This window comes from Vidua macroura, chromosome Z (genome assembly GCF_024509145.1).
Source record: "Vidua macroura isolate BioBank_ID:100142 chromosome Z, ASM2450914v1, whole genome shotgun sequence".
Classification (NCBI taxonomy): Eukaryota; Metazoa; Chordata; class Aves; order Passeriformes; family Viduidae; genus Vidua; species Vidua macroura.
The window spans coordinates 29,734,328-29,746,935 of NC_071611.1; the positions used below are offsets into that span (position 1 = coordinate 29,734,328).

Here is a 12,608-nt window from a genome sequence, read left to right on the forward strand (position 1 = left end):
CCATAGGGACACCTCCCATAGGCAAGGCATCCATGCTTTTTTGATGATGAAGTCCTTCCTGATCCTGTAGGAATCATCCATTGTTCACTGGTGTTCTTTTTTTTGTGAAGGAATGGTTGCCAACACCTTTCCTTGTAGGTTGTTGTGATCATCTGAAGAGGTGAAATAGTACTCAGTGTATTGAAATTCAGGGTAACATTAAAATCTAGGGGTATTATACCACATTCTGGAGCAATATGTTCACATTAATATAACACAACTGCACTGATTTCAGTGAAGAAAATGGCATGAACTGATATGAAGTGGTATTGTCAGCTGATAAAAGGTCAGTTTCTTTTCTACTGCTTTTTGTATGTGCTTGCGCCAGTCCTAAATATTACAGAAAACCAAAACTGAGTGCCTCCATACATTTGTTTTTCTGAATGATGATTAAGAAATCAGAGAGTCAGTCCTTTTAGCATACAGAAGACTCCAAAGACAGACTTCTCTGTATGATTCTGGGAGTTCAGAATTTCATTGTTTTAATTACTTCTGTCTCATTATCAGGGAAGTTCCTGTGTCTCTCACTATCTGCCCTTCTGATTTCATAAGCCTTTGAGAAGGAGTAAATTTGACCAAAGCTTAATATTTAAAAAAATAAGAAATAAAGGAACAAACTTTTCTCCCCAAGTGATTGAATTGAAATTAATCAAGGACTAAGAACATGGAGTTTTATAATAATAAGAATAAGGATTATTTTATAACAATAAGAATAAGGATTCTTTAGGATATTTTTTTACTAAGGTCATATCATCTTTCTTGAAGGTTAATTTCTTTCCTGAAACTCTCTTTTGGCCAAGTTCAATCCAGAAGTTTTTTATTTTCTGCTGATTTTTAATTGTTTTCATTTTGACATTCTTTGACAAAGCAAAGCTCTAACAGGAGGGCTCCAATTCCCTCTGTGAGTAGATACAGAGAAAGTGTGTGCATACAGGATGGTCCTAGGAATTGCAAAACCCATGTTCTACTTGAATTATCATTGGTTGCATCGTGCCTATATATAGTGTATTGTTACAGCAACAGTACCTATTCTTAGTCCTTTTTTGCTAATACAAGAGTCTGCACTATAATAAATATTCCATATCCAGGTACCATATCAAATAAAGGCTTGAGTGCTCTGTATTTATTTGTCTTGCAAGAATACTGTTATGTTTTCTTTAAAAGCTTTAGAAAACAAATCAAATGCTTCCAAAAATCCATAGAAGGGGGGAAGATGGTTATGTTATTGTGCTGTATTATGAGATCTGAATAAATTAATCAGAACTTAACTCACTCTCTACTTAGGAGTTCTCCTGCACTGTGTTCTTTTAGGTCCAACGTGACTGCTGTAAAGGTGACATTATGTTTTAAGTGATATATGATACTGTAGAAAAGTAATGGGCTGTTTCTCTCTTACTCTTTTGAGCAGTTTTGGTATGAATCATGATGGAATTGGAAATTCCTGTGGGACCAAAGGTCATGAAGCAGCAAAGCTAATGGCAGCTCATATTACAGCAAACACCAATCCTTTCTCCTGGTCAGCTTGCAGTCGGGATTACATCACCAGTTTTTTAGAGTAAGTAATCTCTCAAGAAAAATGCACTTTCAAAAAATTGACACCGTTTGGGATCAGTTGTAGAGATATAGTGACCTGTTCTGATGGTTTACATTTTTATAATGAATAGACAGAAATATAGTGAGTCATTTAAAACTCTTTTTTTCTGTAGAGCATTATTTCAATGTAAATGGCAAAAGCTTCTTTTGCTCCATTCACCACCTTAACAGTTCTCTATTGTTTTTAATCTACTCAAAAGGTTCTGAAGTTCTGATCATGCCTCATTACTTCATTAATCTGAGAGTGGGAAATAAAAGAGGGCAGGATTCATCTATGGATCATGTTATAGCCCTGTTCCTTTTACATTTCATTCTTCAGATATTTTTCAGGCAGTCTTGTGGGTTTTTACCTATCAATGTTCTTTGGTACCATTGACGAGAATATAAAGATTATAGAAGTGGATGGCAGGGATCTTTATGTTAATACCTTAAAATTCTGATAACCTCTACTTCTGTGGTGATTTTTATCCAGAAGTAGTTTGCTACCTGAAATTTCACTATGAAAAAATTCAAACAGTCAAAATTAGTTGTTCACAGAAATGTATCAATATATACATTTATACATATTGATGATTCATAATGAAGCCTTGTATGTGTTTCAAATTTGAAGACAAGTACATATAACCATGAGTTCACTGAGAACAGATTCTTAACAGATTTGTTTAGATGCTGAAAGATGGTCTTTATTGGAGGCAAATAACAGTTAATTGGCAGGTTCAGTGTCATTTGTTCAATCACGCCCTAAGAAATACAGCTTGTTCAGTAATTCAGACACTTACTGTATTTTAAGAGAGGGACATAAACCAGTCAATTGTCTAACCATTCTTCTACTAAGGACAAAATTAGCATCTTCCTTTCTTTTAGAGATCTAACTTCAGAATAAGATGCTGTTCTGTATCATTTCTGAAAGAACTCATCTAGACCAAAACCTTTATACCAAAACATCATGTAGCTTCTCACATGATGTTGAGAATCAGAATCACTGACTTGGGCTGTCAAGATGCTTGAACTTCTGTAGAGTCAGTGGGCAGAGAAAGATATTTAAGTGTTGGTGCTATTCAGAGGAAGAAAACTTCTCATCAGTTACTGTAATAGGTTTAAGGCATTTTGCATCACGCCTCTGAACTGTGCGTCCACGCAGTTTTATATACTAGTATATTTAAGATGAATGTCTAAAATAAAGCAGTAAATGAGTAAATCATCCTTACCATATATGTGTGGTACAGCTTTCTCACAATATAATTTCATTTGCTAAGGCGATATATATATATATGTGTGTGTGTGTGTGTGTGTGTATTTATTTAATACTAGCATTATTAAAAAATGTACTAAATATACCTAGCTATTTTGTTTGATAATTACCAATTATTTTTGTTAATTAAATGCTGTTCCCATTAATCATCTTTTCAGTATGTCGTTGAAGCCTGGTTTTAACTATGAAAAAGAATATTGTTTTCATATTTCTTCTAGGATTATTTCACAGCTTTGTAGTTCTGACTGTAAGCTTACTGTTCAGGTATTTCTTTGTAGTATTTGGGAGCTTGTTCTTCTTGTTACACTTCTGCTGTTCTCTGTCTCGTTTACTTCTATTTGTTGCTTTTCTCTGAAAAACTAAATTTTGATCCCATAATTGTCCTGACAATAAGTTGTCTGCTGATGAGGAAATAATCAACATAAAGTGAAGAAGTTATTTCTTATTTATGGATTTAGGGAAAGGAACATGATAAAATTGTGTGGTGTGTGTTATTCTTCAAAAACCATAGAACTGAGCATTTGTTTATAATAATCCTGCACAGTTTCAAATTTTAGCCTGATGCATGCAGTGGTCTTTTGAATTTTTACTGCCAGTTAAAAACATTTTTATCTTGAGCCTTTTTACACTGGGTTTTTTTTACTGATTTAGTTTATTATTTACTGTTAGCACCTCTATTATTCTTTTCCATTCCATAGGTTTGATTTATGGTTAAGTTTTTGAAATCTGTGGAATGGCAGTGAAATTGTAGTTACATTACTATAAAGCCAGAAGTACTCTGTTGAATCTCTTTCCATAGTTCTAATCTTATCAGGTTTTTCGAGATACTTCTCTATCAAACACTCACACAGAGTGTTTGCAACTCTACTTGAATTATTACCAAAAAGGAATTTCACAAAAAAATCATTACTGAAGATACTAAGTGATATTTGAACTAGAGAAAAACAACAATCTATGCATACCAGATTCAATGATAAATCATTTTTCGTAATACTTCAGCTGTATTTTTGTATCCGGGAATAGAGATGTTATTTTTTTTCAAAGCCACCTTGGACACATATTATGTTACACATCACAATTTTTGTAGATTTTCCAGTTGTCTAGAATACAGTGTTAAATACTGTACTAAGAATCAAGTATAACTTTTCTTTCATCTACTAATCCTGGAATCTGTTTTCAGAAATGTCAGATTTCTCAAACATGATCTGTTCTTTAAAATCTATGCTTCTTATTGTCTGTGGATCTAATATCCTATAAATGAATGGATAGTTTTTTCCTTAAAATATTTGATTTATTATTTCATAAGGTAGATAGTCTGTAAAACTGTACTTTGTTTCTCTAGTTTCTAGTTTCCTCACCAGCTTTTATGCCATCTCAATGACAACAGGCAGCTGTTAGAGTACAACAAATATCTGCAGGACACTTTTTACCCATTCACACCTTTCCTTAAGACAGAACAGCTCTAAGAGCAGGTGTATTTCAGTTGCAGGTAGTAAACAGTTAGCAAGAATCAAAAAAATAATAGCAAGTTTCATGTGGCAAAATATCTGTGACTGCTTTTAGGAGAGTAGAAGAGTCTGCATCCTCAAAGGAAAAATTATTTTTTCCCCCTAATATTTCTTGATGACTTAGCAACTGGTGAGAAAAATGCTGATGTAGAGCTTTAGAGGCCAAGCTGGCTTGGAATTCATTTAGCTGTGTGTAACAACACAGGTAGGACTTGAGCATATTAAATGCAGATACCCAAGCAGAAAGCAGATCTGTGAGACCTTTTAGATTTATATCTTTGGACCTTTGCATGTGTTTGGGCCGTGCTGTCATGGTACCACATTAATGCAACTAGAATGAATTTTGATAGAATTTCATTACACGGTCACAGTATTTTATGGTAAGGAAGGCTAATGTGTATTTACTAGTTTACCAGCTCAGGTCACCACTTGCTACCACAGTTTTGCACTGAGGAGTAACCATGAAGTATCACCTGGAGGGTATCAGTTCAGTCAGGCAGTAGTTGGGAAAAAAAAATATTTTGCAGGAGTGCTGGAAAGAGGATGAATATGGCTGAAAGTATGACAATAAGACAAAGCAAAGTTGTGCAATGCTAATAGGTCAACCAACACTCTCAGCAAGGATGATCAACCAGCACAGATACTGGAATGGCCAAAGGAAATTTTTTTTTCTCTGGAGAAAATATTCCTTGGAGGACATAAGAGCTATTGTCTGCCAAGCTTAAAATAGCTATTATCTATCAAGCTTTTAGGTGGAATGAAAGATTGGCATAATTCAGTTTATCAGCTGAATTGTTCATAAGTGCTTTGCAATGGCTTTAATTTCACTAACATTATATGGAACTAATTCCAGTAATACTAACTGAGAATTGAAGGCTTGGAGGGCAGTCTCAGGAGACAGAGATTTCTGTGAGATGAGTAGAAACGTGTAATATCTGTTCACAGGAGAAAAGAACCAATCCTAAAATTTTAATGACTGAAAAACAATTAGTATGAATTTAATTCCATGCAACATGTGTGTATGTATATAACTTCTACATGATGTTAAAAAAAAAAACCTATGTGATTTTTGGAGTCATAGTTTATTTCTCTTGTCAGTAACAGGAGAGGAGTTAAAAGAAGCAAGATGGCCAGCTCTGTCTTTCAGAGGCAGGATTGTCTTTTGAAGATGGAGGAGAACCAAGAATCTTAAATTGTTTCATTAAGATCTATCATGGGAAATTCTTGGAGACACTCTATGATTGCCATACAGCAGGATTTAGATCTTAGACTACAACTTTCTAACTCTGAAAGGGAGCCAAAACTATCTTTGTCCAAGCAAGCCCATGCAGACAATATAGGGAAAAAAAAAAATCATTCTGTGTTCTGGTCCAGATATCGTCTGCCCAAGAATCTTAATTGTACAAGTGAATATGCAAGGTAAATATAGGATATGTCTACATATGCCTCATATATTATCTGTGACCAGTTCCTTCATGCTCCAGAAATGTAAAGTAACTTCTTAAAAAAGTATAAACTAAGACTAGTTTTGGAAGATAAGATCACATCTATTGTATCAAAATTTAATATCTCTTTCTACAAATCAGTAGAGAATATTTGCATTCAGTATTATGTGTTGACCTACACTTTGAATTATAATTTGCTTCTTTTCTTTAAATTATACTAATATTTAAATTATTTTTCCCTAACAGGTAATTAAATAAAAAACATGTGCCCTCATTTGCTATAGATTTATGAAACTTTGAAAGTCTTACATTTTACTTAAAAGATTATTTAGTTGAAAAAAAGACCTAAGAGTTTCTGTAATTATGGGATGACAATATGGCTTTGAGTTTTGACTTTGCAAGTATTACTCTTAGTCTCACTTTTGATTTATTTAAATATAAGGAAATTGTAAAGGGCAGAATCAGCATCAGATTTCCATTAACTTATTTATAGAGTATCTGATGAAATAAATGATTGGTCCAGTATTTTATATGTTAGTATCTCATGAACTCTTAAAACCAGATTTTGGTAGGAGGATGGTTTTGATTGATGAACCAATAGAATTTTCTTTGTACAGCAGCTTGATATTCCAATGAATAAAATAATGCTTTGGATCATAGGAAAGCATGGGGGATAGCATGCATTAAAGAAAAAGCAAATTGCTCCCTCCAAGCAAAAGAAACATTTAGTGTGATGAGAAGATTATGCAAAATTACAGAGTCTTTTGTATGAAATAGATACTAAGACAGAGCCAACCTTGGCATAAAAGAATGGAAAGAAGTAGATTTTATCAGAAGAGTGAATGGTAAATCTGAATTTCCCTAACATTCAATAAAGTTTTTATTTAGTAATTGCATTTGGCTTAATTTTAATTTTAAGCACACCAAATCCAAATCTCAGCTCTCTTATGTCCAGATTCTACAAATATTTATGCTTAGATCTGTAGACTACTGAGCAATGTTTACCCATTAATGTTTACCCATTAATGTCAAGCAGCTTTTGTAACCTGTACAGAACTATAATCTGGTGCTTTTAAAAAATCAGTTTATACTTATAAATATGAAGTAAGGATTCTGTTAGGAGTCAGATGTATTGGCATGTAAATAATTAATGGCATGTATATGTAAAAATGCTCTGTGTTTTTGTTAATAATTTTTACTATTTTTTTCATATTTTATTGCTTATTTGGTATCAGAATTAAATAAAACATTATGTATATTATCAATGTATTTATGTATATGATAGTTTAGCTATTACAGATATTCACAAATATTTATACTACATTTAATTTGTGATCATGAAGTGTAGCTTGCATTATAGTCCACATAATTATTATGAATGAAGCCATTGTGTGACATTCAAAACCAATTTTCAGAGCCAGCATTCTGGGATATTTTCTTCAGCCATTGCAGGAGTTTGGTTATACTACGTAAGTAGGGATTTTTGAGAATAGATACTGTAATAGGAATATAAACCCTCAGAGATCTACATCCATGGTTTTTGCTTTTTCTCTTTATTGGTCTTGAATACAACTGTGAAAGCTGTGCTGAGGTGGTGATCCTGAGTTTTGTGTTGTTCAGTCTGTAAAGATTTAGAAACATTCAATCCCTGGCTGGTATCAATTTAGTTGAGCAGTTAGCAGTGACAGCAGTCTGAAATGTTAAGCTTTCCTAAAAAATTCTAGCATCCTTGTTATCCTTTCAAACAGAAGAATAATTTGCTGCCCTGTGATACTACAATTAAAAAAAAAAAAAAAAAATTAGATTATATTGTAGAGTGTTTTAAAATGATCTCTGGAGACACTACACTGGCACTGGAATACTGGAATACTGGGCTGAAATGACATCAAGCTTAGCTATTTCATAATTGAAACAAGTCCCAGTATGTCCCATAAAACTTCACAAAATTAACCTAAAGTTAGGAAAATGAGAAAAACCATGAGTACTATTAGTACCTTATAGAGTAATAGAATGTAATGAGCAGTTCGAGATCATCTTATTTCTGTTGCAGACGTTAAAGATTTATCCATCTCATGTTCAAAAATGCTCTGCAGGGATATCCTGTAGATTTTTTGATTTGGTGTATATACTTCCTATATAAGATAAAATCACAAAGCACAAAAGCAATTATGAGTAGAAATTTTCTAAAATGGTGGATATGAAGGTATTTGGGGCATTCTTTCCTATCCTTTTTTACATCTGCACTTTTATATGTCTGACTGATAATAATAATTAGATCTCTGTTTATAAAGTTCTCCAAAACCATGAATCTTCTTGGACCATTTTAGTTCAGTCCCCTAGATTTAACATAAATTTTTTTCTCAAGTATCTGGGCTTTGCTTTGATGGAACAAATAAAGAGAGAACAGGGACATACACAAGAGTATTGGGCCATTCCCAAGTCCTGTAAAAGTTTTCTGGAAAGGTTAAATGGTCCTCAGCCTGTATTCATCCTTTGCAGAGCTTTGGTCAAACCTTTCATTACCAATGGAAAGTCTTTGGTTTTATTAATGTGTTTATAAAGATCATGCCATTTATTTTCCAGGATACTTCAGTTCCTGCAATACAGTATCAGGGGTCAGTTTTGCTCAACTGCTTGAGATAAATAATAGAAGTGAAGCAGAAGGAAACTCAGAAATAAATTTTCAGTCTAGAGGTTGTGATATAATGTAGCTAGTAAGAGAATAACTTCTCAGTAGTACTTTTCTCACTTAATTACTATAACAATATTTCATTATGGTGCAAATCTGGTAATTAGAGCAGAAGAGTAATATTTTTGTATTCAATACAAGGATTTATGACTTGCTTTTCTGCCATTGTGTGTCTTGTAGAGTAGGAATAGATTTTAATTTAGCAAATTTAAAGGTTTAGGATGGGTTCTGTAATCTAATTTGGGCAGGGGTATATATGCCTGCGGAGAGAACTGACGGAAGGTAATGAGGTTTTTGAAATGCAGTGCCCTTGGCTGCCTGTTTACAAGATCACAGTTTACAGTCATCTTGTAAACTGCAATATTGGAATCTATGGAAATGTTCCCATCATATGGCAGTACTAGCTCAAACTGGTGCCAAATGCTAAACTTCTCACTGCTTGTTTAAGGAAAGATTCTATCTGCAGTTTAGTCCAGACATTGCAGAAAAATCAGCTTGTATGTCAGTTCTTTTAATACTGGAATTAACATGCACTCCTCATATACACAAAATACAGCACTGAAATACTTTTAAAGATTGAAGGATATTTTCCCAACTTCTGCTGCTAGAAAAAATATATATACTTGCAGCAATTACATGAGATAAAGCATTTTTTTCTGGCATTTTTAATGCCAGAACCACACAGTTGATATTTTAAAAGTAGATTTCAGCTGAGTGGATGCATGGGTATGCATGCATGCAGGTGAATCACACTGAAATCCTTGGAATTTGTCATCAAATACTGTATTTTTTCCAGTATTTACCTGGTTCTTGCATTAGTTGCTATTTGCCACCTTATGAAGTGGTTGGCAGAGGCTGTTTCTTCATTTTTCCAAAGGATCTTTTCTAGTATTTTGAAGACTTGATCAAAATAGATTTAAAATGAGAACATAAGATGTGTAGTTAAAGGACGCTTTTTGCTTCTTTTTTATCTGCAGATGAAAAGTATAGAAAATTGGAGATCTCCAAAAAACAGTGTAGAACATTCACTTCTGAAATTACGTTCCTTTGGCAAGGTGCATGGAAAAGATTTGGAAAAAAACAGAACATAAGTGCTGGCAAAATTGGTAGGAATGTCGGAAAAAAATTTTAAGTGTTGCCATAAGAATTCTTTGAAAATCCTCACTTATTCACGTGTGAAATGAAAGTAAAAAAGCATCTGTCCTCTTTTATGCACACTGACCCAATAAAACTGAATAATTGTATTTAGCAAAGTACAAAGTTTTCTAAACAGAGCTCAGTCTGGTTTTGGCTTTCTTTGTCATTTGTTCCACTACACTAAAATATTGTGGTTGAATATGGGCATATTTTGGAAAAAAAACATCAACCACTGAACAAAACAGTGAATATAAAAAGAAAAAAATATTGAAGTTTGCAAAGATGATTCTTATTGTTCCAACATGAATTTTTTTGTAATTAGTACAGTAACTATTAGTACAGTAAAAAACATCTTGGACCCATACAAATTTTTTCACTTACCCTGGTATAGGTAAATTTGAAGTTCCTGCAGAATTTTTACCTCTGTAACCATTTTCTTCACTCAAATGGAAGAAAAGCTTGCATGTTAAGGTCCTGATCCTATAAACATTTTGTCATGCTGAAACTCGAATGTGTTTTAGTTTTACATAAACCAGTTGAGCTGCTTCTATCTATAAGAGTATATTTAGCTGTTTGAAGGATTAGAAGGGTAATTTCAAACTGTAAACTGAATTTCTTGCATTTTCTTGATTTGGTTTTTTTTTTTCATTCTCTGACTAAATGTAGCTGTTCTTCAGTGAAAACAAATAGGAATCCTAAACCAAAAATGAAAATCAGTCTTGTGTGGCTCAGAAATTATCACACTTTAAAAAAGGATAATATATAAAATTATTTCACAATCTAAAATAAGCATTTTTTAAAATAATAATGATGAAAAATTATTTTAATTTCCTAATTCCCTCTAAATATTTTCTCTTGTTTATATGGGTGTACCTGCTTACTGTCTGTTTATTGCAATCATATTTGTTTCACACCCAGCACTGTTAAAAGTAATAACTAGATACATAATATCATTACTGTGATTTACAGTCAGTAGAATTCCTAATTGATTTGGTCCTTTATGTTGAACAGTTCGGGCCGTGGTACTTGCCTTGATAATGAGCCTCCCAAGCGTGACTTTCTTTATCCAGCTGTGGCCCCAGGTCAGGTGTATGATGCTGATGAACAGTGTCGCTTCCAGTATGGAGCAACATCCCGCCAGTGTAAATATGGGGTAAGAAGTCTTAATCCTTATGCTGAGTGTTCTGCTTAGTCATTTGTATATATTCCTTTACAGCATAAATCTTTAGTTAGTTGGAGTAGTGGGTTACAGATTTCCAATAGCATGTCTGGTGCCATCATTTGTAAGCAAAGGGTTACTTTTAATCCTTATGCTGCATCTTTTGCTTGAGCCCTTTGTATGTGCTGTACACTAAATGTGGGTAATGATGAGCCGGGTAAACTGTTCTTTAATTGTAGGGAAAAAAAGAGTCCAGAACACTTGAGCCCGATCCTTGTAAAGTGTAAGTGAGAATTTTCCCTGATTTCACTTGCTTGAGGTCAGGTTTATGTTCTATTAATCTTGAAACATGAAGTCTATTTTTTTGGCTTTAACCTTTCCATATAAAACTACATTTTGAAGTTCCTTTTGTACTTGTATTGATTGATCAGATATGATTTTATTTTCTTGTTTATTTGTTTGTTTTTCCCCTGACATTGAGTCTATTGCATCTCACATTATTCAGATATCTATTTTGAAAGATGAATTATGGTTCTGGGAATAGATGAACCTGAAGCTACATAGCTGGATACAATACTGAGTAGCAAAGTAGTAGCAAAGATTTGGCTGCAAGTACCAGTGTACAATAATTAAAGTAAATAAATTTACAGTAGAAATAAAAACCTTCAAATGTAGGTCATTGTGTTACAAATATTTACTTAAAGTCTTCCAGGCAAAAGTATGCAGTTAAAGGATGCATTCTGCTATGCTTGTTATGAAATAATCAGCTGAGACCACACTAAGTAAACATTGAAAACATATCTTATGGTTTAAAAGTAAATAGTTTTAATAATTTTAATTTTTTAGATAATTCAGATAAAATAATTAAATAAAACAAGAAATTTAATTTTTAATATTTTTGGGATGATAAATACACTATTATTTTTGGGATGCCTCTTTGGCAGATTGCATTTTGGAAAGGATCTAAGAGCTGTGTAGCTGGCTAACTGGCTCTGTGTCTTCTGATTCCTCATCAAGCCTCTTTTGGCCTTTATTATTCCTGTTTAGGTTCTCACTTTCCATCTCTGTTTTTTAATAGCCCTATTTGCTGTCTCTTCATCTAAGTCATATCATTATTATTTTTCTTTTTTTCTTACAAATTTTCACCACAATCTTTATTTGCAGTCTAGGGAAATCTGCAGCTATTTAATCCATGATTTATAGCACATATATAGTCTTTGGAGACATATCCCATATTTAATTCTAAATTAAACTGGAAAGTTCATAATGTGCAAAACCTAGCTTTTCCACATATATATAGGGTTTTTGAAACACTGTTAAACTGTGTAACCATTGTTGTGATGATCATACTGCACAGTGCATTTTCTTTCTTAAACCAGTGTCTAAACCAGAAATAATTGTAAGTAATGAAGACATATCTTTGCTTTTTGCCTTCTGCTTTCTTTTTTTTTAAAAGTTTTTTTTGGGATTCCCTAAGAGTTATGAAAAATATGTTGACACTTAATTGAGGCAATGTCTTCATGAAGCGAAGCTATGTCTTCATTACCAGACCTCTGAATTGATATAGGGTGAGGTGTTCCATCAGTGTGCCGTCAATATGAACTTCCAAGTGTCTCAGAAAATAACCACCCTATTTTTGATCACAGGATTCAAACTGCATATATTAAGTTATTGTAGAAGTCTGGTAGTATCCATTCTAAGAAATAATATACATTTAAATAGTGTATACATTTAAAAGTATTAGCTACCGTGGTCATAATGCTCTGCAATGTGACGATGGTGATTA

At 33.2% G+C, this 12,608-nt stretch overlaps 1 protein-coding gene across 2 annotated transcripts in view; it reads left to right on the forward strand.

Moving 5' to 3' along the window:
* Positions 1–12,608, forward strand: part of ADAMTS6 (ADAM metallopeptidase with thrombospondin type 1 motif 6) — a 133,212-nt gene that overhangs the window by 67,197 nt on the left and 53,407 nt on the right. For both annotated transcript variants that reach the window (XM_054003727.1, XM_054003728.1), the window contains exons 9-10: positions 1,448–1,594; positions 10,675–10,816. In XM_054003727.1, the coding sequence (XP_053859702.1) occupies positions 1,448–1,594; positions 10,675–10,816 (289 nt within the window). The remainder of the gene's footprint in view (positions 1–1,447; positions 1,595–10,674; positions 10,817–12,608) is intronic.